The sequence below is a fragment of the Clarias gariepinus genome, chromosome 17 (genome assembly GCF_024256425.1).
Source record: "Clarias gariepinus isolate MV-2021 ecotype Netherlands chromosome 17, CGAR_prim_01v2, whole genome shotgun sequence".
Taxonomy (NCBI): Eukaryota; Metazoa; Chordata; class Actinopteri; order Siluriformes; family Clariidae; genus Clarias; species Clarias gariepinus.
In genome coordinates this window covers 16,126,544-16,151,227 of record NC_071116.1, presented here as the reverse complement: position 1 = coordinate 16,151,227, position 24,684 = coordinate 16,126,544, and the positions used below count along the sequence as shown (strand labels likewise).

Genomic DNA, 24,684 nt, shown 5'->3' with positions numbered 1-24,684 from the left:
TACACAACCTGGCAGGGAGGAGTAGAGATTGCTCTGAAGGCAAATATCACTGAAAAGCAGCTGGTAAATATTCAAATGCTTAAAGAGACACCGTGGGGGGAAAATAAATCTAATAAATCATATTATAATAAATTATGTGACAGCCATGTGTCTTCAGTCTCCACCCTGAGTGTTTATTACCAGCACAAAAGCGGGAAACGAGGGAGCACTCAACCTTTTGTCTCGGAAATTTGCTCAGAATTGGAAAGAAAAACAACAAACAAACTGAACAATTGGTGGTGATTTCTGCTCATCTCTATGCTCCTGGCGGAGTTCTTTATCGGAGTTCACAGGATCGCCCCTCTGGAACTCCCGCCGAGCTGTCATTCCTTCAGAAAGCAAAACAACATGAATACATAAGCATATTGACAGAGCAAATTAACCTGACTTGACATTTCTTGGCTGTGGCACCTTGTTGGCCAGACTGGCAGTGGAAAAAACATATAATAGAAAAATATTTTCTGTATCCGGAGAATATTTAAAAAATTATATACGTATATGTAAAACGGATCGTATTTTCTGCTTTCTTGCTATTGTGTAACAATAAACTTCCTTATAATCTGGCTCAACTATTTTTACAATGAAATTTTCATTAGCGCCATTCAAAAAACAAGTTTCTTTAAGTAGTAAGTAGACAAAAAAATCTCAACTTTAATACACAAGACATATCCAATATTCATTCAAGTTAGCGACTGGTCATCCATGCATGCACATGTTCCATCTGTACATGCAAGGAGCTCTATAAGAAGTGTTCACTTTCCCTCAGTGCACTAAAGTTTCAGTCAGACAGAGACAAGCCTGGAAGAGAAATACACAATACATTTTTAAAACACACCCAGACACTGAAGGTCAAATACATCGCAGGAGCTTGATAAGAGTTAGAATCGTGCAATGTATTTATTTATTATATTTTCACTGAATTGTCGATTCAGATAGTTCAGAAGGTGTTGGGCAAGTTTTCCATTCGGTTCAGACAGTAGCTGCAAGGTAAATCACATGGTTTGAATATTTTATCATTACTACAGGAACACCTTACAGAAGGATTTTTTTTACTTTTTATAGTCTGCAGTTCATGTATATGGATTTAGAAATGCATAACTTTAGACGTTGAACATTTTTGAATCTCCAGCACCACTACCTTGTAATAGTCAAAGGTAAAGCTGTAATTTTCATGGGAGCGTCTTCGGGATAGAAACCTTTCCAATTCGTGTCATTGCTTATTTTCCTGTATAATTAGTACAGTTCAATCATTCATTTATCTTCTATATTGATTATCCTGTAAAGGGTTGCATGGGCCTCACTTCCAGGAGACCTTGGGCACAAGGCAGGGTTCATCCTGGACAGGAAACCAATTTATTGCAGGGCACACACACACACACACTACGGGGAATTTGGGAATGCCCATGAACCTAACCTGCATGTCTTTGGACTGTGGGAGGAAACCGGAGTACCCGGAGGAAACCCACAGAGCATAGGGAGAACATCTCATGTTTGGACCCTCGACCCTGGGCCTGCGGGGAGACAGCGCCAACCACTGCGCCACCCATTAGCACAGTTACATATATAATATACATTTTTAAAAAATCTGTTCTTCACCATAGACATGTATGGATAAGCTTGGTCATAGTTTCCCTTTCAGTGACTTTTAAGATGTCCATTCTTTTAGAATTGAGGGTGCAGAGGAGGCAAAGTAAAAGGATGTAGCTTATTTTTGAAAAAAAAAAAAAAAAAAGAACATAAAAATCTAAAAGGCCCCTGTAAGGATATTTATAAAGAATTTCCATCTGATTGATCTGGATCATTTTATACTCTCTGGCAAGTTTTCTGTTCTATTGTACGTATCTTCCCCTGGCTTTACATTATAATGTACAGTAATTGTGCGTTGTGTTGCTTCAGAAACCATAAGTTTATTTGATAAGTTGCATCAGACAGCATTAGCTGCATTTTACACTTCATTAAGGACAGCAATGCACCTTAAGAAAACAAAATCAGAAAATCTGTCTTGACATTAATTACCATAATTGTACGCACAATAATATCCTGTAGTACTACTTACTGTATAGCTCCACTCGCAATAATTATTTTTACAAAGGTGCTCAGTGGGAAAATAAATAGCCTGTTTGGTGATTCCCTTAATAGGGTTGCAAAGTATATGAATATGAGCATGAACATCATCAGTCCTTTATTTAAACAAATACTGTATGCACATGCATGAGTTTAGTTTAATCCTTAAGCTTATGCAGTGTCACAACACTGATGTCAGTTACATTCATTTCTTTTCAAGATCTTGTGTTGATGATGGAAGAGTCAGACCACTGCATGAAGTCTTTTCCAGGACATCCAAAAGATTCTGAATAGAGTTATGGTCTGGTTAATATCTCATACCTTGCAGATATTTATATCTCCTAAACCACTCTTTCACAATTTGAGCTCAATGAATCCTGGCATTGTCATGTTTTAATATGTCAGTGCCATGAAGGGAAACAAATCCATTGATGGGAAAACCTGGTTATTTAGTATATTCAGTTTGTCAGCTGACCTCATTTTTTTTTTTTTTTTGGGCAAATAATGTGGCTGAACCTGAACAGAAACAAGACCAGATGATAACCCCGAAAACGTAAATCTTAATTCATCAAGCCACATGACCTTTGATGCTTAACAGTCTATTCTTCATGCTTCAAAGCTGATTAAATCCTTTTTGATTTCTTCAGTATCTCCTTAGTTTTCTTTCTTTTTTTATTTTGATGACGGACAGTAATTTGACCCTTTTAAAACAAAGTAACATCTTTGCCACAACCACAGGAGACATACTGTAGGAGACATAGGAGCAGTGTTGAGTATAACGCGTTACAAAGGAAGTTAGAGTACTTGGATTACTTCTTTTAATGTGTGTGTGAAAGCCGTCCTACAAGCCCCACCCCGATAACTCTGTTATTCCTGCTGTTATATCCCTATGTGGTTTGACCCGCAGTGAGAAACGGTGTTAGGCCCTGTGAGCCGCCACGAGTGACTGCCCGACATTCCACGAACTTCTGCAAGGTCTGTGAGATTGGAACTCTAATCACAGGACCAAAACTCGCGGTGAATCATGATGAACCGTACTTATTGCCACCGCACGAAACCGTCTAAGCGAGATAAGGGTATTGGTAGTTAACAGATTATGGGCCAAGCATCGCTGAGTGATGTTGGTAGAATAATTATAAAGGTCATGACTAAAACAATATGCACGAGGAATCACAAAGGAGTTTCATTTTCTGCAATGGAAAAGTACTCTAACTAGTTACTTTTATCAGAAAGTAACGCTGTAATGTAACTGATTACTTATTAATGACAGTAATTTTGTAATGGAATTAGTTAGGCACGTCCCCCAACACTGCATAGGAGGGTCCACAGGAGTCTTCTGACATGGTTTTTAGAAATGAGAAGCTACAGTACTTACTGCATCAGTTAGGGTTAAATAACTTGTTGCCAGCTGAACAATTCACGCACGTCTTTATGCTCTTCATTAAATTAATGTAGCACTCCTTGGTTTAGTTCATTTGCTGGTTCAGTTATTTAATACACTTTAATGTGCAAAAGTCAAATGCAAAGCTATGCTTTAAAGCAAAGATGACTTTAAATAGAAATTAATAATTTAAAAAGTGAAAAAAAAAACTCAACTCCTATCTAGAGCAGTAAACAGTAATAAATTAAACAAGATAGTGTTTGGTGTGAGGCTGAAAAGTGGCGAATTGGTTAGCTTTGCACCTCCAGGTTCCAAGGTTTGGGATTGAAATCTTGCCTCTGGCCTACATACATGGAGTTTGCATGCTCTCCCTGCGCTTAGTGGGATCCTTCTGGGTGTTCCACAGTCCAAGGCTTGGGAAAGTCGCATCCAAATTGCCTGGAGTGTGTAATTATGGCTTTGTGTGTGTGTGTGTGTTTGTTTGTGTGTGTGTGTTTGTGAAGCTCCAGACCCTAGACAGGCTAAGCGGTATACAGTCATGTGTAAATGTTTTAATTCTGTGGGGTGTTTTTTGTTGTTGTTGTTGTATTAAATTATTCTATCATATCAGGCCTTATAACAATGTATAACATTTTTCACCGTGCCATTATTTATTTAACAAAAAAAAAAACATGCAAGCCTGATTCAATAGACTGTAAATCCACCTTTCTGTGTATGACTGTATGACTTCATCAGTCTCTTTCTTTACAACATTGCTACAGTTTATTGAGCTTTTTCTGCTCTTGGTTATGCACGGCTCTGTTAAGGTCCTGCCACAGCATTTTAAGTACAGTAGGTTTAATTGGCTGGACTTTGACTAGGCCATTCCAAATGCCTCTTATCTCTGATGAAGTTTATCTGATGAATATTTTGATGAAGTTTTAGCTGTCGGACTGATGGCCTTACATTTGCCTCTAGAATATAAAGAAGTTCATGATTGATTCAATGACTTAATTATTATTATTATTATTATTATTATTATTATTATTATTATTATTTCTGATTATTAGGGGTAAACAGTGAACTTAATTTTATTTTTCAAATTTTCTTTAATATAGCATTTAGCGCTGGTCCATTAATTTGATTGAACAAGCGCCATTCAAAGAGCACAGATATTTACTATTACATCATTGGTAAATTTTACTGTTTGTATCACTGCACTTTTGGGTGTTCATGGTATAAAATTCCAACACTGGCAATAGTTTGTTACTATGAAACATGACAACAATTACTACAGATTACCAGTCAACACTACATGCAACGCTATCCAGCTATGTAACAATTCCTTGGTAACACTTTTAGTTGTCGTAGCATAAACAGGTGAAATATATGGCCATATTGTGTGACTTCATATTAATTTCTTATTTATAGCATTGTTGTAGAAAATAAATGGCGCAGATTTACTTACAGCATTATGCTCAGGTGATATTACTCAAAAGTGTTACCTTTGTGTTCTTTAAGTTCATGTTTAGTTTATTATTATTATAAATAAAGCAGAAGTCATAAACAATACATACAGTATAGTCAAAATACAGTAAGCTAGAGGTGTGTTTAGAGTCATTGTCCTGTTGGAAAATTAATAATGGTCCACTATTATTGGTAAACCAGATGTGGTTGGTGTGTGTTCAATTTTGATGTCAATGCCAACAGTGTCAAAAGCAAAGCTGGTGGTTACACATGGTGGTTAGAACCAAAAATCTCAACTTTGGACTTATCAAATCAAAATAGTGTCTTATCAAAAGAAAACAGTGTCTCACCGACATCAATGCCAATTCCATATGTTTCTTGGCCCATGCAAGTCTTTTGTGCTCGTTCTTCCGTAGTGATAGTTTCTTTGCCCAACACGAACAATAGATGTATGTCTGTCGCTTGAAATTTGAGAAGCATTTATGTGTGCGCTAATCCGAGGTGCGGTAAATCAGCGGTTTCTCAGGCAAGTCTAATGAGCTTATCCTCTGCAGTAATGATGGACTGTCTTTTCTGTTTACTTAACTAAGTGTTTCTTGCTATAATATGGATTTGTACAGTAATGTAATAGCACTAATAGAGCTATTGACTCTGTACCCACCCTTCTTCTGCACAAGACAGCTGAAGGTCTAAAGCACATTAAGAAGGTAAGAAATGTCACAAAGGCACACCTGTGAATTGTAAACTGAAATGTGGCTACTTTGGACAATCTAAAACATAAAAGGTATTCTGGGTTGTTCAACACTTATCCCTATGTGTTCTTCCATACTGTAGTTTGAATATCTATAATATTAATTAATGTTAAAAATAATAAATAAATAAAAAGTGTAAAAACCACTGAAGGAGAAGGTGTGTCCAAACTTTTTTTTACTGGTAGTACATAAGGCAAAGTTTGTGTTCAAATAAAGACATCTCTACAGCACTGCATATGCTGTGTACGAGACATGCATTTTGCTTGACGGATTTCTTAAGACATTCTCTTGTCAGATTATTCTGTTTAACAAATAAATTAGTAAGTAAATTAAATAAATAAACACTACCACTATTACTACCAATAATAATAAAACACCTTCTTCTGCATAAAATGTCTGGTAACATTTTAATGGGTACCTATGCCTTTATAACACATTCATATACATTGCATACATGGTTTATAAGGCAATGCTGGATAATTCATGAAAGACTTGTCATAAAACAAGGTATTTCAAGAAATGAATGACCTGAGACATCATTCATTTAGCTGATATACGAGTTACACATCGTTAGGGAAAAATAATAAAAGTATATCTGTAACACTTGAAATCTGGAACTTTAAAGGTTTTTATTTTAGAACCCTGAAACAGAGTGTGTCCCTCTCAGAAAAAAAAAGTTAATACTTTAAGGTAAGTGATTATAAAAAAAAATAAAAAATCAATAAAAAAAGCCTTTTTTTTTTTTTCAAGAATGCACATGATGCTTTTTAACACAACACCTCTTTTTCACTGTTAGGATTTAATCGTGCGAGTGTCTGCTATACAGTTCTGAATGATCTGTTACTATAGAAACTGTAATGCATTGGAACGAATGCATTATTATGAACCTGTGATTTGCCTTGCAGCAACACCACTGTCAGAGCTGTTGTTCTACAAAACTTATGACCAATCAGAATAGATTTAAACCATTCCTAATGCGAACAGACCAGCAGTTCTTCAAGCTGAGGAACATTACACTCCCTGCTCTTACATAAAGCAGATAAATACACGTTCCAGAAGGTGTGACAGGTGGATACTTCACTGAGGACATCTTAAAGCTTCATATACTGTCAGTTGAAAGTTTTTAAACACCTGGAATGCGTTGTTTTAATACTTTTTAATTATTAATATTGGTACAGGCAAAAAAAGGTAAGTGTATGTGTGCTGTTATTTACGTCAGCCTAATAAGACTCAAAACAATGCTATTCAACGTATAGTTTTGCACAGTCTACCCATAATAATACACTTCTGCAGCCTTATGCAGTTTGACTGCAGCCTTTCACAAATCCACAAGCACTGCTTTATAAAATATTTAAGCAATGTTTGGAATGTGTCCCGATCTACATATACTTCCTGCACAAATCAGAGGGGATGCAGGTCACAAGTGTGGAGTGGGTAAAAAAAAATTATTTTTTGTTTTTAATTAATTTCAGAGAATTTAATAAAATTTGGGGGCTTTCTGGTCTCCCTAAAGTCTAATTGATTTCATATATTTCACAAGGAAAAAAATTCCCACAGCACATGCAAAACACTACAATATGTGGTCAATTGTAGGTCTATAATAACAACAAAAAAATATGCAAGAGATTCATTGTGTGCATGGTATTGTGGTACAATTGACATCTTGGTGTCTGTTTTTGCAAAGTCCTTAGACATTTCATTCCTAAAGCTTGCACAGGACTGTGTGTGTGTGTGTGTGTGTGTGTGTGTGTGGTTCGTTCACATAATGTCATGGGCTGATAACTGTTTCTCCTTGGGAAGCATCCAAATCTCCTCATTAAGGTGTTGACTGCATTCCAGCTCTGCTTTTAGAGAGAGAGTGTAACAGGTGCAGAGGTGTGACAGAGAAGGTGGCGAGCTTATCAAGGTTACATATAAGCGCTAGGAGACGCAAAGGGGGCAGGGGTGATGGGGTTGGTAAAATGCATGGGAATAAAATGCAATTTATAAAACAGCTCTCAGAGTATGGAAATAATAAATAATGCATAATAACCATAACAAATAATGGTGTTGGCCTCATTTTTAATATCCTTTGCCATAAGGATTTAAGCATAGACATTCACAGGCACACAAAAAAATTAAAGTTATCCCTTAAAACCTGAGAGAGAACACGGGTAAAATACCTCAACAAAGTGTAAACAAACAATTAAAAAACATACCTCCTTTTTTGTGTTTTTAAACAAAGGGTCTTTGTGAGTCATTAACATTATAAGTAGGGATGCATCAATTCCAATACTGTACGGTCTACAATACAACCCGATGCCATCCTAGGAGCTCATTGCTCCAATACTATTGTGAATAACGTGTAATACTAAGTGAGGTAAGTATAGTGAGGCGTGTACTGTACACACAGATGCCACAAAATGACACCTATCTGGACAAATTAATGCCAATTGAAGCAAAGCAGACTGTAAACTGGGCTCTGGCGAAAGCTCAACTGGAGCAATTAGGGCATCAACCTACAATACAAGCAACCTTATAAAATATATTCCAATCTAAAAATTCATAGCCAGCAGCAGATGGCAGCACCCAACATACACTCACCTGCCACTCTATTAGGAACACCAGTCCACCTGCACATTCGTGCAGCAATCTAATTAGCCACTCATGTACTGTAACAGCAGCGCAAGGCGAAAAATAAAAAATAAAAATAAAATATAGGTCAAGCTTTAGGTAATGTAAAATGGGTATTTACTATAATAAAGACATGAAGATGTTTGTATGAATGAAATCTCAGTGATGATAAGTTGTTCTGTACCAGATGGGGTACTGCTGAACTTCAGGGTTCTTCTCACACAAAAGTCTCAGGAGTTTAGACAGAATGGTATAAAGAACATAAAAACAATAAGTGCGAGACAGTTCTGAGGATAAAACTGCCTTGCTGCAAAAGTTAAAGTAAACTACTTTTTTCAATTTACAACTCTCCAGTTCTAATGAGTTTGTGCCCATGATGGCCTCAGATTCTTGTTCTTGCCTGACAAGAGTAGTCTTCTGCTGTTGTAACCCATCCCAGTCTGCTTATTCTTCTTATATCTCTTTGATCTACAAGAGGTTCAAGCCTGCAGAAGCCCCAAAACAGATGATTTTTTAAAAATAAATTATTAAATTTTCTAATACAGATTGTTGTATGTGAAAAATTCAGGAAATACTCAAACCAGCCCATCTGGCACTGGCCACCATGCCACAGTTAGTCACAGAGATCACACGTTTTCTTCATTCTGATGTTTGATATGAACATAAACTGAAACACTTAACTTGACTGAAACACTAGGCATGATTTTTCATATTGTGCTGCTGCCAAATGATTGGCTGGTTAGATAACTGCAGAGGTGCGCAGGTGTACTGGTGTTCTTGTTAAAATGGATGGTGATTGTAAACAGAGCTAAATAAAATGGTTCATGATGCCCATCATTTTGGTATATCGGTCTTGACGAGTATCGAAACACACGGGTGCTTAATCTTATTCTGTCTAAAAAACAAACAAAAAACAAAAAAATGTATATATATGCATCCCTATTTATAACCATATAACCTAATCTTCAATCAACAGGACATTCCTATTTATACAGGAACTGCAGGGAAAGTATATTAATAATGATACTTTTTTGTGTGATTACACATGCGGTATTTAGGCCCTCATTCCACATGTAGATAACAAGTTTTACTCTAAATGTGCACAAATCTTGCATCCAATGTTGCAAATCCAGTGTGTTGCCTACGTCCTAAACCTACATCTGTATATATTACTGCAATGAGTGTCTAAATAAGGTTCTAAAAAGACCAGGTGACTACCTACTGAACTGTATGACTACCTAGTGTGTGTGTGTGTGTGTGTGTGTGTCTGTATCTGTGTATGTGTATGTGTGTGGTAATGCAGCAGTCCTTCTTTACAAAATCAGAACATCATTTCAGTGACGGATGAACATTATAATACACACCAGACTGTTTTTTTTTTTCTTTTAGGAAATGTGAGCTATATTACGCACAGACTGACCTCACTCATATTTAAATGAACTGTAAGTATTTCACTGTATACATCTGTACAGGTACAGGAAATCAAATATCACATGATTTTTTTCACTTTTGTTGATTTTTTAAGAAAAAAAATCATTGCAAGAACTCCATAATTTTTTTTTTTTGTTACAAGGAAAGCTGACATGACACGGACATCTCAACTCACACATTTCATTACCGAGCAAAACCATCCACGTATTATTATTATTCTTTTTTTTTTTACGATCACGTGACTTTTTGCTTATCTTTGACATAAAAAAATGAAAAGCTCACTATATTTACCAGCTAGTCACAGAACCCTATCCTGTGCAGTCTCATGTTCTCATGTGACAGACTCATAGTCCAAATCTAATTTCTAGCCCAAACCCTGGAAACAAAACAAAGTTCAAACCAAATAATAACAATAATAATGGTTTGTTTGTAAGGATGGGACTTTGAGTCTGTCTTTGTGTTATGTCGAGAAGAGCTGATGCAGTTGTTGGTGTCTCTAGCATCAAAACTTGAGATAAAAGAGAATGAGTGTGAGCAGTGGGCAGACGGAGCTGGATGGAGAAAGTGCAGCGCTGTTCACATCGTGTATCGCTCCTGGGCCTGAAGATAGAGAGAGAGAGAGAGAGAGAGAGAGAGAGAGAGAGAAATCTCACATTATGTGCACTTACTGTACACCAACCCTATATGACTATATGATTTAAAAGCAACAGCTCAGGTGTGTGTGTTTGTGTGTGTCATTAATAAAAAAAAAACACCAGGCTAATAAATTTTTTATTAAAATTTTGCATTGATGTTTACACTAGAGATGGCATGATAACACTTTTTCATTTCTGATACTGACACTGAAACTTTGTGCTTCGTTCAATACCAATAGCCATCAAATACTGTAATTTTTATTAATTAAAGTATGTCAGTTAAACTTGTTCGCACAACAATCACTTTCAATGTAAAGATAAAAAATACAATGAAGAATAAAGGAAAGATAAAGTCTCATTATATGTATAATAAAATAAATATATATATTTATTATTATATTATATAAATATAATAAAAAAGTGTTCCAAAAATAAAATTAAAGAGTATCATGTTGGTGCCACATCTCTATTTAAACTCTTATTGACACATTCGTCTATTTTCACTTTGCTTAACAGTTACCTTTGTTACCCGCAATGCAGTTCAACTACCTGCGGAATGTATTGTAAGGGAAATTTCTGCCCTTGCTTCAGTACGTGATCCAGCAGTGATTTAGTCCATTAGTCTGTCCAGCTTTCTCACATCGTCATTTGTATACTCAAACACATCAGCTTCTAAAGCTTTAACTTTCATGCTAATGCGCTGGCCCATGCCATGGTGCTTGTCATCTCATAGATCACTAACGAGCTAAGCCGAGTCTCTGATGTAACTGAACGCAAGTGCTTCTTATTACTGCAAGTCTTATAACTGCTGTCTTTACTTTTTTTCTCATTAACATGACATATTGCTTTTGTTTTTCATAGATAAAAGCAACTCCTGACTGCTTTCCTTTATATTGGAAATTGTTCTTTTCCCCCCATATTAAACATCTTCATAACTGCACTAGCAATATTCCAGCAGCAGACAACTAAGAAGACTACTAAGTTCTCAGAGGAATACTGAAAATACAGCATTAACCAGCAAACCCGGACCAGAATTGCAAAACACATTGCATTTATTTTAGATAAACATACTTAATGTCTGGCAGGGTTGATATTTTTTTTCTTGACGTAAAGAAAAATATTAAGAATTTAAAGGTTTCTTCTTTTTTTTTTATAATGTGTTATTAACTTCCCACAGATAAAAAGCTTAAATTTAAGTACAAAATGTATCAAAATTATTAAGCTAGACAGGTAAATCTGATTTGACCTCATTATAATACCCTAAAAGAGACCTATTTTGCAAAATGCATGTTTTTAGTCATTCAGCTTGAACACTTTGTGTACAAAAAAATAAAATGCGAGAAAAAGAAAAGTCATGTTTTATGCAACTTTTTCCTTTTCATACTGGCCGGGATGTAAACATGCCAAATAGATATTTCCCTAATGTGACCTCATATAAGAGGGCAAAAGGCAGGGGTAGCTTAGTGTTAAGCATGTTGGACTACCGACTAAAAGGTCCCTGGTTTAAACCCCTGCACCAGCAAAGCCCCTTTATCACCAAAGTACACCAGGTGCTAGTTCATGTCTGGTTCACAGACGGTTCAATAGTGAACTTCCTAAGAACCGTTTTTGTTGTTCCATGGGCTATAGAGTCACGTCATAACATCACTGTTTATGTCTCTACTATGTACGTCTCTACTTTCCTGGCCATGCTACTGTAGCACTAGTGGCAATGTTAGCACTAGCGACAGTGCTTGTGGCAAAAAAAAAATAAAAAAAAAATGCTAGCAGCAAGCACAACAATGGCGAACTTTACTACAGCTTCGCAAGCAATTCTCCTGGCTTTATCATTAGTAGAAAGCATTTGAGCTGCCCATTGCATATTGAGTCCATTTTTTAAAGGAACTAGCTAACAAACTAGTTGGTTGTGATAATTCCTCCACCAGCTCCTGAGGTAAGCTTTTTTTTTTTTGTTCTAGTCCAGCAAAGTGTTGGCAACGCCATGTTTTTCTGTCTGAGGTCCGGTTCTGTGAATGTCAGAAAACAAAGAACTGGTTCAAAATTGGCCACCGGCTCTGAACTAGCTCCGTGGAAAAGGGGTACAAATTGCCAGTGCTGGGCCATTAAGCAAGGCCCTTAACTCTCAACTGCACAGATGTATAATGAGATAAAATGTAAGTCACTCTGAATAAGGGCATCTGCCAAAAAACTTAAATGTAAATGTAAATATAAGAAGATACTCTCTCTGGCATGTTGGTCAGCGCTGCTGTGCAGCATGGCGCCGCAGTAGCTCATTTACATAAAGATTGAGAGGGCGCATTTGGTGGAGGAGTGAAATAAATGTAGTGTGAAGTATTAAAACATGTATTATCTGAGGGGTATTTCAGTTGGTGCATTAAAAGAAACATTCTGGAGGACCTAAAAGCTCTGTGTTAACTTGTTAAATAAATGGTAAAGTATTCACAGCTAAATGTTACAGTAACTGTTAAGTTACTTAAATGTGTAATTCATTTAAAATGTACATTTTAATTAAATGCAATTATAAAATTTCAATTTATTAATTTCAAATTAAGGTTAAATGACATGCTTAGCAGTTGTAACTTTTCTCACGTCTGAACTGACACCAGTTTAAATGACATTAGAACGAATGAGCTTACGTTTAGTTTAAATGTTAATTTAATTTGCCTCATCAAAATCAAGCAATTGTAAAAACTTAATAAATTGAATAAATATGTCTGCTTACCGTACAGGATTATGCTTGCATTTGTGATTCCCAGTGTGTTTATGGCCACACAGGTGTAGTTTCCATAGTCCTCTTCAGACACGTTGAAAACTATCAACATCGACTGTTTACCTTTGTTTTCGATTTTGACTCCATTAAGTCCATTGAAAAGGCTGCAATGAACAAGATCAGGGTAATAGTGTAAATTCTTTGGTTTGGGTCTGAAATTGGCACAGCATATCCAGCAGCAAACTGAAGATTTGTTTTTTGTCAGTACACTGTTACACATAATGAGCTCTCAATTTAACATTGACAAATATATTGAAATAGTTAAATAAATTGTTTTTTACTTAAAATATAACGAAGCCACAGACAATTCTCAGTTCAAGTACACTTTCATATTATTTACAGTAGATTCTCCAATTTTTAAATGTGTGTGTTTAATTGCTTCTATATTTCCCTGCTTTCGTTACTTCATTGCCATCCTACTGTATAATATACAAATATTTTTTTTTTACTATGAATTTCCTTCCTTGTGGATTAGACTCACTGTAATTCACCCACACATATCAAAACAAAATTTTAAATGTGTAACAAACTTTACAGACAGATTAGATTACTTTTATTTTAAGTCTTAAAAAACATAACTATAGTCCGGTGTGGTGGAAAGGCATCTACCTTCTGCATTTAATTGAGAATATTAGAACCTTATCCCCCATTAAAGAAATGCTTACAGTAATATATTTCTAGAGCTCGTAAAACTCCGAGCATTTTAGCCTTTTTTTGCTTTGCCTTTTTTTTTTATAAGCACAACCTAGACAACATGATCACCTAAATTTTATTTCATTTTAACCAACTGTACAAACATGGCTGAGCAAAATATGTAAAACTGAGTCATATTGGCAAAGAAGTAGCACAGATACACATGATTACATGTTTTATGGTTTCCATGACCAAAAAAATATATTAATATTTATTTGGTTGTTTCCATTTTCAAAGGTTGGCATATTTGCAATGTTGTTTACATACACAGGAACCACCACATCCTGTCCAAAGTTTCTCTACTTTAAATATCTGCATTTTCCTCTTTTTAAAAATACTTTGGATCCGCTAGGGTTTATGATGTTTACAGGAGAAAAAGACGGTCATTTTTTTAAAGACACTTTTCTAGCTCAGGGCTCCAGGAATAACCATTTTGTATTTAATTATAACAAACTTTATTAAACCTGTAGAGGCATAAAAATGTCAAATCATACATAATTGGTGCCTTTTATTAAACAAAGAAACAAATAAACAAAAAACTCTTACTTTTTAATATTAAGTGAAGTGAAGATTTAAATGAACCAATTTAAGACTTACAGTGGAAATGTCTTTACAGTTATCTTTAGAGGTGTATGTGACATTTCACTGCAGACTGCTTTCTAAAACATGGACATTTTTAAAGCTGGTGACTCGACTATATCCTGATGCTGTGAATGATGCAATTTTTTAAAGTTACTCTAAGGTTAGTATGTGGTCAGGATACACCAGAGAATCTGAGTTTTTCCATGACTATTTCTTGCTATTAATAGTGTCTAATATTATCTAGCTAGAAAAATCCTGGACCTCCGAGGCTAATATATGAAACCCTAGACCAGAGAGAAAGCAGGGTATGTCGGCAGGGTATAGGGTATAAACACAGCAAGCAGTTGTGCTAAGCTTACTCCATACAAAACCGCTCTCACTTATGTTTTTTCCCCAAATGCAAAATAAACAAATAAGTAAATACCAAAATAAAAAAATGTACAGTGAAACCTTAGATTGCAAGTAACGGCCTGCGCAAATAAACAGAAACACTTATTTATTTATTTATTTATTTATTTATTTATTTATTTTTAAGTAAAGTGCTGGTGTTTTATTTTTACTTTATATTTTGTGTTTATTATTTTGTGTATTTATTTTTTTAACTAATAATTTGACTTTCTTTTATTTCTTATGAGAAAATTGTATTTTGTTTTAAAATACGAGCCCGCTTCTGGAACAAATTATGCTCGTAATTCAAGGTTCCACTGTATAGATATTCCAAGCTGTTTAGAAATGTAAAAGTTGAAACGTGGAGTTAAATCAAATGGCCTGTCTTTTTTAAGAGCTTAATTATAGCGGGTTAGCTGTTAATTTTTAGCATTAGTAGCAAACCGCGACCAAAAAAACTAGCTTCTTTCGAGTGGACATGAGTGTTAATTGACCAATTGACATCCTCCATTTTTTCTTTTTTAGTGATATGTAAGTTTAAGCATTAGTTTTGTTTTTAAGAGCTACAAAGGGCATGTTACCGTTGTTGCCATGGTAACAAAAGCAGCACCAGGGGAGCCGAACACAGAGGTCATATCTGCTTCGGCGAAGGAGCGTGGTTTGGTGTGGTTTGGCAGTAGTGGGATCTGGCTTAGCAGTAATGGACATGGTTTAGCAGAAGCTCATTTACATAGATGCTGAACTGGTGCCTTTCTGGCAAACAGATAAACAGAGGGAATTTGAATTTTGGCATTTTACCTGAGGTATTAACAGACTATGACCTATGCTAAATTATGGGAGCCTTAAAAACAAATTTACACAATAATAGTAATAAAAAAATTCTAATCTTTATTTTATCCAGACTTTTCTGACACATGATTGGCTAATTTAGAAATTGCATGAATCAGCAGAAGGCTACTAGTAAATTGCAGTGTATATATAGTCAGGTCCATATATATTTAAACAGTGAATTTTTTTTTTTCTTTTACCATTTTTTCTGTACGTTCCCAAAATGGATTTAAAGTGAAGCAATTGAAATGGGATCAAAGTGCAAACTTTCCACTTTACATCAAGGAGTTTAACAAAATATTGCATAAATAATTTAGAATTATTTCTTCTATTTTTTTACAAGCTCATGTAATTGGACAAACTAATATAAATATTAACATAAGTATTATTTTTTATTCTTATATTCAATGACTGATGGGAGACAGATTGGAACTTATGAACATCACCAAATGTTGAGTTTCGTGTCCCTTCAGATGCTTTGCCCAGTTCTTTACTGCAGCTGTCTTTAGCTGCTGTTTGTTTGTTTGTTTCTACCTTTAGTGTTATTTTCAGGAAGTACTTCTGCATTGGATTAAAGTTAAGTTTAAATACCATTTAAGAACATTCCATTTCTTTGCCATAAATCCATCTTGGATAGCTTTCATGTTTTGTATAATTAGACATGTTTACAATAAAACAGCATCCCATCAATTTCATGTTTCCTGGGAGCATTCGACTTGATTTGTTTTGCATGTTTGTCAGATGATGTGATACTGTATGTTTTCGATCATGTGCCCTTCCTTTACTTCTCCATACTCTTGTATTTCCATTCTTGGGTTATTTTTGGTTTAATCCTGCTCTGACCTGGGTATGCTTTATTTTATTTAAGAATCTTGTTCTGAACTAGGCAGGCTTTTTTTTTTTTTTTTTTGATGTTCTTTTGTCAAATCAAATCTCAGCTTTCTGTCTGTGAGAAATGGTTTTCCTCTTGAGGTAAGCTGTCTTACTTTACATTAATGAAAGTGTATCTCCTCTAGACTGTTTTTGACTTGGCTGGATTCATCCATGTAGTGGTCTTCCCTAGTCTTATGGGTCTTTTACTGTTGCTGAGCTTTAGGCTCTGTTGCATTCCTTCTTTTTTTACGATTGTACCAAATTGTTGATTTCGCAACTCCTGAAGTTTGTTTTCCATGAACCATGAATGCAAATACAATACATGATATTAAACCCAGATCATTTACTTTCCAAATGTGTCATGAAATAAAAAAAAATGACCATCTTAACCATGTTTATCAGCCACCTATCTGATTATGTTTGAACCTGTAAAAATAGAAAGGGTTACCAAAATATTTTGTGAACCCTAGAATTAAAGCTGGAAGTCCACATTTCACCTTCAACCTCAATGCTTAATTTCAAATCTATTGTGGTTTGCACTATGTCTTTTAATGAAACCCAAATGTTGGAATCCTGTGCAGTGCTAGGACTCTCTGAATATCATTATGATAAATGTTGGTTCTCAGCATCCCAACATCCTTTTCAGGCTTCCTACAATCAAGGCCACTTTTCATTGTACATTTATGTGTAATTCTGCAATTGGAAATAACTCTTTTGTTACAACACAGCTAAAACCAGAATAAACCAAATGTTCAGCTCAATTCCCTAAAGGTTAAACCGAAATCTCCATGGCCTTGTACTAGAACATCAATGGATCCCTAAAGGTGCTGCTTTGTATTATGATTCTGTGTGTCCTTGTTAGCTGTTAGCTGTCAAGTTCTGGAAACTTTGTGTTGCAAAACTGTTATTTTAAAATAGAAAACGTACCGACGCTCTTCCTTGTACCACTGAAAGTCAGCGAGAGGAACAGCTGATGCTTCACACTGCAGCACTCCTCTCTGTCCAACAGCAGTCCCTGTGCTGCGAGCTTGCGAAATTACTGGAGGATCTGTGGGGTGAATGCACTAGACTAATGATGATCATAAATGACGCTGTCAGTGTAATTTAATGTATAGACATTTCTTTCATATCAATGGGGCTAACTGTTGACTTACAGTTTACTGTTACTTGCACCGTCCTCACATCCGGAGGTGAGATGTCGTTTGAAGAGATGCACTCGTATGATCCGGACTGTTCTTTGGTGATTGCAGTCATCTCAACATACTCGCCCTCACTGATGAATCTACGACCTGTGGTAAAAATTCAAGCATTCTTGTTTATTAAAAAAAACACACTCAAACCGGAAAGCTGAATAGACCACTACTAAGATCTACTACTCTAAGTATCTAATTTTAAAGAATGCAATACTGAAAGCGCATCATTTGCAATGCAAAATATAAACAGCATCTTTAATACAAATTACAAGCAGGTCAACACAATATTAACATTTTGTGTACGTTATCATTGGATGTAGCATTAAGATTCTATCTACTAAAATGAACAAAATAAATTAAATTTCACAATACAATGCTAGAAAATAAATTATATTAAAATAAATGAATTCATCCAAATGGATTGCAATTTCTTTTTTTTTTTATTATTATTATTTTTTCTATTTTTTCCCGATTTCCTCCCTAATTTAGTCGTGGCCAATTCCTCCCCGTCACTAGGGGGCTCCCACATTAAGGCTACTAATACCATTCAGCTGGGTGGGCCGAAGACTATCACGTGTTTCCTCCGAACCGCGTGATGCCAGCCGACCGCATCTTTTCGAACTGCTTGCTCACGCACCGTTAGGGGCGGAGTAACACACTCGGAGGAAAGCACTAGACACCCCTGATTGGCTGTAGAGCCGTGATTAATCCCTCAACTCTGAGTGAGCTCATCCAATCAGCTCTCTCTAGGCCTCCGGCTGTGAGAGGTAACAGCATCACCCGGGGATCAAACCAGCGATCTCCGGATGATAGAGCGAGCACTTTACCACTGCGCCACTCGGAGGTTCTTGGATTGCAATTTCTTCATGCAATAATTCAGGGCATGTGCGTTTAACACAAAACTCTATTTAATATGTAATCACGATCCTTCAGAGTGCAACTATAGATGATGCATTAGTCACTGTAAAGAACAAACTTCAAGCTTAATAAGTGACTACATGTAAGGACTTTGTGATTCTTTAATCAAAATTTCTTTTTTTTGCAAAGTTGCTCATGGTGGCTGTTTTCTTGTGATTGCATTTGCAACTCTGTTGGTATACCAGACTTTGTATTCATTTGCTGCATTTTTATCGGCAAGCAGAAACATTACCCATTGGAATACAATAATTATTTGTCATAATTCTCTAATATGCAGGGCTCTAAAAGTATATAACAAAGTTGTGTCTACATGTATTGAATTAGTATTGAACAAACTAATCCACTGAGAATGAAATGGTATTCTGCAGCTGATAACCTACAGTACGTTCAGTGGATGCCCTGAATGTTCCAGCACATGTTTTGTCGATTCTTTCCTATATTCATTTTCTTTCTTTCTTCTTTTTTTTTAAAACTACATCTCCTTCAAGACTTGGAGAGACTTGAAAAGGGTTGTTTATGGTGAGAATTGTTAAGGCTGTAACTTTGGATGCCAAAAATCATCGCACTTCGCTATTTGCAGATGATACTGTATAATCCTCTACCAGCCCTTTCTTCTGAATTAGGATCTTCAACTATTTGATGATTCCAGATCCCTCTCTAATAAAGAGATTAACTAACATAAATTAAACTTTTAATTTATAACTGCTCTGGCTAGATCAATGCAACGACATTCAGTCCCCATTTGCAACGTAGTACCCTTTTTGGGTATAAAAATCAGTTGCACTTTTTTGTTGTTCTTTAACTTTGTCTGTGCTCCCCAAAAGGGCTAACAAAACTGATACCTGAGGCCAAAGTAGTGTTAAATTCTTGCTGATACTATGTAGCCAAAAGGCACAGAGACAAAGACATTGAGGTGGCTGAGAGACCAGTAAATCTCCTAAGTTTCGTTATATGTCTCTACTTACTGTACTTTAAAACAGCCTCAGATAAACACGGTTGGGTTGAATTGTAACAGTAAGATGTAAGGCTAGTGCAGTATGTAGTGTGTAGAATCCTTTGTTCCACACACCAAGTGATGCCCTTGGTCAGTGTTCTGAAAGGTATTTGGGATTTAGCCTTGTGTTAGAAGCTAGGTAGCTTTGCAGCTTGTGTTAGCTGTGAACAGATTTGAGTCGTGGGCGCTTTAGCAGAAACTAGCAGTAATGAAAAATTTAAACACAACACGGATGGTGAAGTCATAGGTCATAGGCAAACTGGAATGACTTAGAAGCAGTTAATAAAGAGACAAAGTGTTGTAATGGTATAACATTATGAGAATGGTTTTACATGTGGATTTTGAGAGGCAGCTGCACTCCCCTTTTTTCAGTACTGCGGACTGCCACTGAATCTTTTAGTGGTACTTTTAGTGGCCTACTTTTGTCTACTAGGTGGTCAGCTGATAAAATAATTGAGGGCGTTATAAATACTATTCCACACCATAATAGAAGACCCATCAACTCCGTGTTGGTTGACAACTCTTTCTATATCCTGCTTGAAAAGATGAAGGCACTTTCACTCTCCCCAGGACATCATTATTTTTATATCCCAGACTGAGATTAGTCATTAAAACCTATGGGGATCCATGGGATAACCCAATTACTTCACATTCAGTAATCACATGGTTTATGCTTAGTCTTATGCATTTACAGTATCCTTGCTGTACATTAACTATAACTTCTATATGGAATATTTTATATTGTATATACCGCTTTATTCTGTATTCAGGGTCGCTGGAACCTGGAGCTTATCCCAGGACGCTTAGGGCATGAGGCGGGCTACACCGTGGACAGGGTGCCAATCCATCGCAGGGCAATTTGGGAACGCCAATCAATGTAAACTACATGTCTTTGGACAGTGGGAGGAAACCGGAGTACCCGGAGGAAACCCACCAAGCATGGGGAGAACATGAAAACTCAATGCACACAGAGACAGGAATCGAGTCTGGCCTGGAATCAAACCCAGACCCTGGAGGTGCAAGGCGACAGTGCTAACCACTACACCTTCATGCCACCCACCATTAAACACATTTTGGAAAATTTCTGTTTTGGAAAATAACTCTTTTACCTTTACACAAACAAAAGGATATTGTTAAGTACAGTAAAACTACAGTAAGAATGTGGACAAGGATTACATTGGACTTAACCAGTGATGACTGAAATGTACTCCCTTGTAACCGCCGCTTTATTTTATTTTACATTTGATGTCTTTTTGTGACTTCTCCTTCTGTAATCTGTTTTTCTTTTATACACTAAGATTCCTATGTAGAAAGATAAAACTACATTAAAAAATACGTATATCACACAAAAATGGAAAAAAATGACAGAATGTCACTCTGCAAGCTTGTCTTTACAACATGTTGAGCATCTGAAACTTGTTTCATTTATTTGTGTACTTGATGCTTGAGGCAGTACATGTGTCTCGCTCACCTGAATCCAATTAGCATGCATAATTTTACTCGCCTATAGGCACAACGCCATGTCGGATTAGTGTTGGTCAGTTTAAACATGGCATCAAAAGTATGGCTTGTTATATAATCTAATTATTTACTGCATTATAATACTGAGAATGTGCTGAACTTTGAATATCTTGCAACTCTATTTAAGACAGTTTTACCTTCAGTAACGCATTCACGGCGAATGTCAACGCACAACAAATCTCTCTTCCTTCTTTTCCTCTTTCTCTTATTCTCACTCACACATTTTAAATGTGGAACAGTGGTTGTAAGTTGTTAGTCCTTCTTTCATATAATATCATGGCCTTGGGGATGGTGTGATATAGCAGGGTAATTATGCTTATCTAACCAAATTACTCATTTCTGTAATTTTGGGCTGAAGTGAAATAGAGGGGAGAGCAATATGACTGTGTGATTAACTGAAGGTTTCATGAAGCTCAATTTTATGCAGCATGCCGCATATTATCCTTGGACATTTACCTTTACAGGCAGTAAACGGACTGGACTAACATGATTTAACAAACACACTTATATTAATTACCATAGACACTCATTCTTTGAAAAAGAGTTCCTTAAGGGTTCTTTAGAAGATTCATGTTTCTGCATCGACTCTAGTTTAAACCTATTCTTGGAGGAACACCCCATCTGTACAATTCAAGGCAGCATATTTTTAGGTTTCTTAGAAAGGAAAACCACACTTTTTTGTTGAATGCACATGCCTTCTGGCCAGTGGCGGCTTGTTCATAGAGGCAGAGCCTAAACTTAGACTGCTTGGGTAAAAAAATAAATAAATAAAAAAGTCACACACTTTAATATTTCTTGTTTTGATGATGAGAGAGCTGAACCACTTAATAAAATCTCCTCCAACACTCTCTCTAAATGGGGTTTAGGTCATGTCTGTTAGGGCTAATTCATGGTGAAAATGTTTACAACCACAATTTCACAATTTGTGCTCTAGGATTCTTGGAATGTCCTAGAAAACGGTTGTTAAACCATATTTTTCACTGTAAATGTCAAATTCTATTCTACTTTTTTTGTATTTACCTCTTACTGTATTTTTATTGTTTACTGCCCTGATAAATCCTTGTCCTCAAAAGACTAAGACAAAATAAGAATTCTATTGTATTTAGGTATATATGACAATAAAACTCTTGAATCCTGGTATATACCTGTGGCATCAGAGAAAAAGAAAAACATCTATTGATGGCATAACCTGGTCATTCTAATACTAGAGCCTAAAGCTGACCAATTGATGCAACCTATGATCATAACAAGAGTTTAAGTGATCTCTGATCATGGTCATTCATCTTTTTTTTCCAGGTAAGGTTGACAGTACAGCACTTCCAGTCCTTTCAGCAATGTTCATAATTGGTTTCTTTGCTCGATGCAGGCCAATAATTTGACATTTCTGACTAACGGTAACATATTTTCCATGACTACCGGACTTCAGACATGGTTGTTTAAGAAATGAGAAGCTACTCATTGCATCAGTTAGGGTTGAAATAATTGTTACAAGCTGAAACATATTAATCACTGCAACAATTACCCAATCAAAGGCTCTTCAGTATTAGCTCATTTAAATCCTTATTTTTAGCTAGGCAATGTCAACTTTTCAGTAAATATCAATCTTCATAAAGTCTTTATTAAACATTTCAAACATTTTCCTCATCCAACTGACATATTAATTACATCCTTTAAGTGAACAATAATTAAAAAAAAAATGTTGTTTGATAAAAGCACATGTTCCTTTTTATTTAGTTGCCTTTCTTTGTTTTTGTCATGGTAACGTCCCCATTTTCCATAAAGTTATTACATTACTAATGAGAAATTAGGTAATAAAGGAATCCTGGGGCAGAAATCGCTCTCTGTGAACCTTTTAATTGGGGCAGAAGAAGCACACAGAAGTGCCAACACGATGTTATGTATTTTATAGCAAATAATCAGAAATAAGTCTACGGAGGTACGAAGGTGAAAGTTAAGTGCACACATGGTGCCTATGATATACAGAGCCATTTTTATTGTAAGATTTACTGCAAAGATTGGGGAGGATTATGTCCGTACATCAGACATGTTTGTGCAGCACAGTGTCCTTGTTTTCTGTGCAAAGCCTGAGAAAAAAAAAAAAGAAAAAAAAAGGGAAATGTGTCTCTCTTAACTTTTTGGACTAGTTTGTGTGTATTTTAAGATGTAGTTGAACTGGAAATTTTGCTGAAATGATATTACCTCTTCTGTGAGCAGCTCAAACACTGTGACAGGAAACAAACACGCTGGATTGAACAACGATACGTCTAACACCACTTGAAATAAACTTCTAGACTGTATGATGGATGACTGTGCGTTGCCGACATTCAACTCTATATTACAGTATTGCTCTAAAATAAAAAATCAATAGAAAGTAGCCTATGGCGTAAGTCAAGCATGATAGCCTTTTGCCTTTATGTTTGAGGTTATGTGGTTGTTAATGTTTTCCCGCCCCACTAAAATGCAGCGTCTCATGATGCTGCTGCTTCTGCCTTTAAAAGTGAACACATTCATTTTGAAGTGGTTGCTTTACTGACTTTATCAATATTTTATTTACGCTAAGGTTGAACAAATATCGTTTCTGTTTTTCTGACCAGTATGTTTTCTTGCTTCCTCACATTCTGTGTTCGTTACGTGGTTATAACCAGAATATATATTTTAACTGTAATGCCTGGAAAATTGCTATCAGGCTGGAAAAGTCTGCTTTTTTAAACTAAAATCAGTGAGAAGAGCCTTGAATAAAATGTACTTTGGTGTGGGAAAAGTCTGCTTGCTAAAAGAACTACACAGGGACCACTGAACTGTTTACACGTCTATACAGTGCAGACCTTAAGTAACTAAACAGTGCCAATATTTGCTCTTGTTGTTCTGTACTCTAACATAGTGGACTTAAAATAAGACAATGGCTATGGGATTAAAGTGCAGAATGCCAGCCTAAATTCCAAGGTGTTTATATCTATAATAAGGGAAGCATCTGGGAATAATTTAAATGCATCATACGTAAGTGTACTGGATTGCAAATCCTTTGCCTGAAGACTCTGACCTAAAAACATCACCACATGCTGGGTATCTTCCTTGATGGTGTACAGCCAGGATTCTAATAAAGCCGTTTCCACTTTACGCATGCGTTTGTGGAGTTTTGTCTTCAATCCTTTACAAGAAATAAAGCATATCCTCGGTGTGGTTCAGGTCACATTATCAATCTGACCGAGCCAAAACGTTTCCCTTTTTGGAGCTGCTTCAAAATACATTGTTATTCTGGCCTTTTTTCTATTTTTTTTCAGGAAGCAGAGAGCAGATGTAAAGTACCCTTTTCACTCAAAACTACTCAATGACAAGTCCTTTGAAAAATCACATCTTACATTCTGCTTTGATATCATGACAGTAAACATTTAAGCAAAGATTTCTATTTGATGCTTTGACAAGTGCTATTGTGCCTTGTGACCATAGATGAAAGTAAAAGACTTGGTTGCCAGGACAACCTTTGAATCACTTCAACAACTGGTATAGGAAATGTGTTATAGACTTGCTCTGTTTATCATTCACTTTAAAGGAAAGGTATAAGAA

At 36.0% G+C, this 24,684-nt stretch overlaps 1 protein-coding gene across 2 annotated transcripts in view; it reads right to left on the bottom strand.

Moving 5' to 3' along the window:
- Positions 1 to 8,495: 8,495 nt before the first annotated feature.
- The window catches only part of opcml (opioid binding protein/cell adhesion molecule-like), a 263,049-nt gene continuing 246,860 nt past the window's right edge, over positions 8,496 to 24,684 (bottom strand). For both annotated transcript variants that reach the window (XM_053476148.1, XM_053476147.1), the window contains 4 exons: positions 17,649 to 17,783; positions 17,422 to 17,542; positions 13,084 to 13,235; positions 8,496 to 10,326 (listed from right to left, as the gene is read on the bottom strand). In XM_053476148.1, coding sequence (XP_053332123.1) covers positions 10,229 to 10,326; positions 13,084 to 13,235; positions 17,422 to 17,542; positions 17,649 to 17,783 — 506 coding nt within the window. In that variant the 3' untranslated portion in view covers positions 8,496 to 10,228. The remainder of the gene's footprint in view (positions 10,327 to 13,083; positions 13,236 to 17,421; positions 17,543 to 17,648; positions 17,784 to 24,684) is intronic.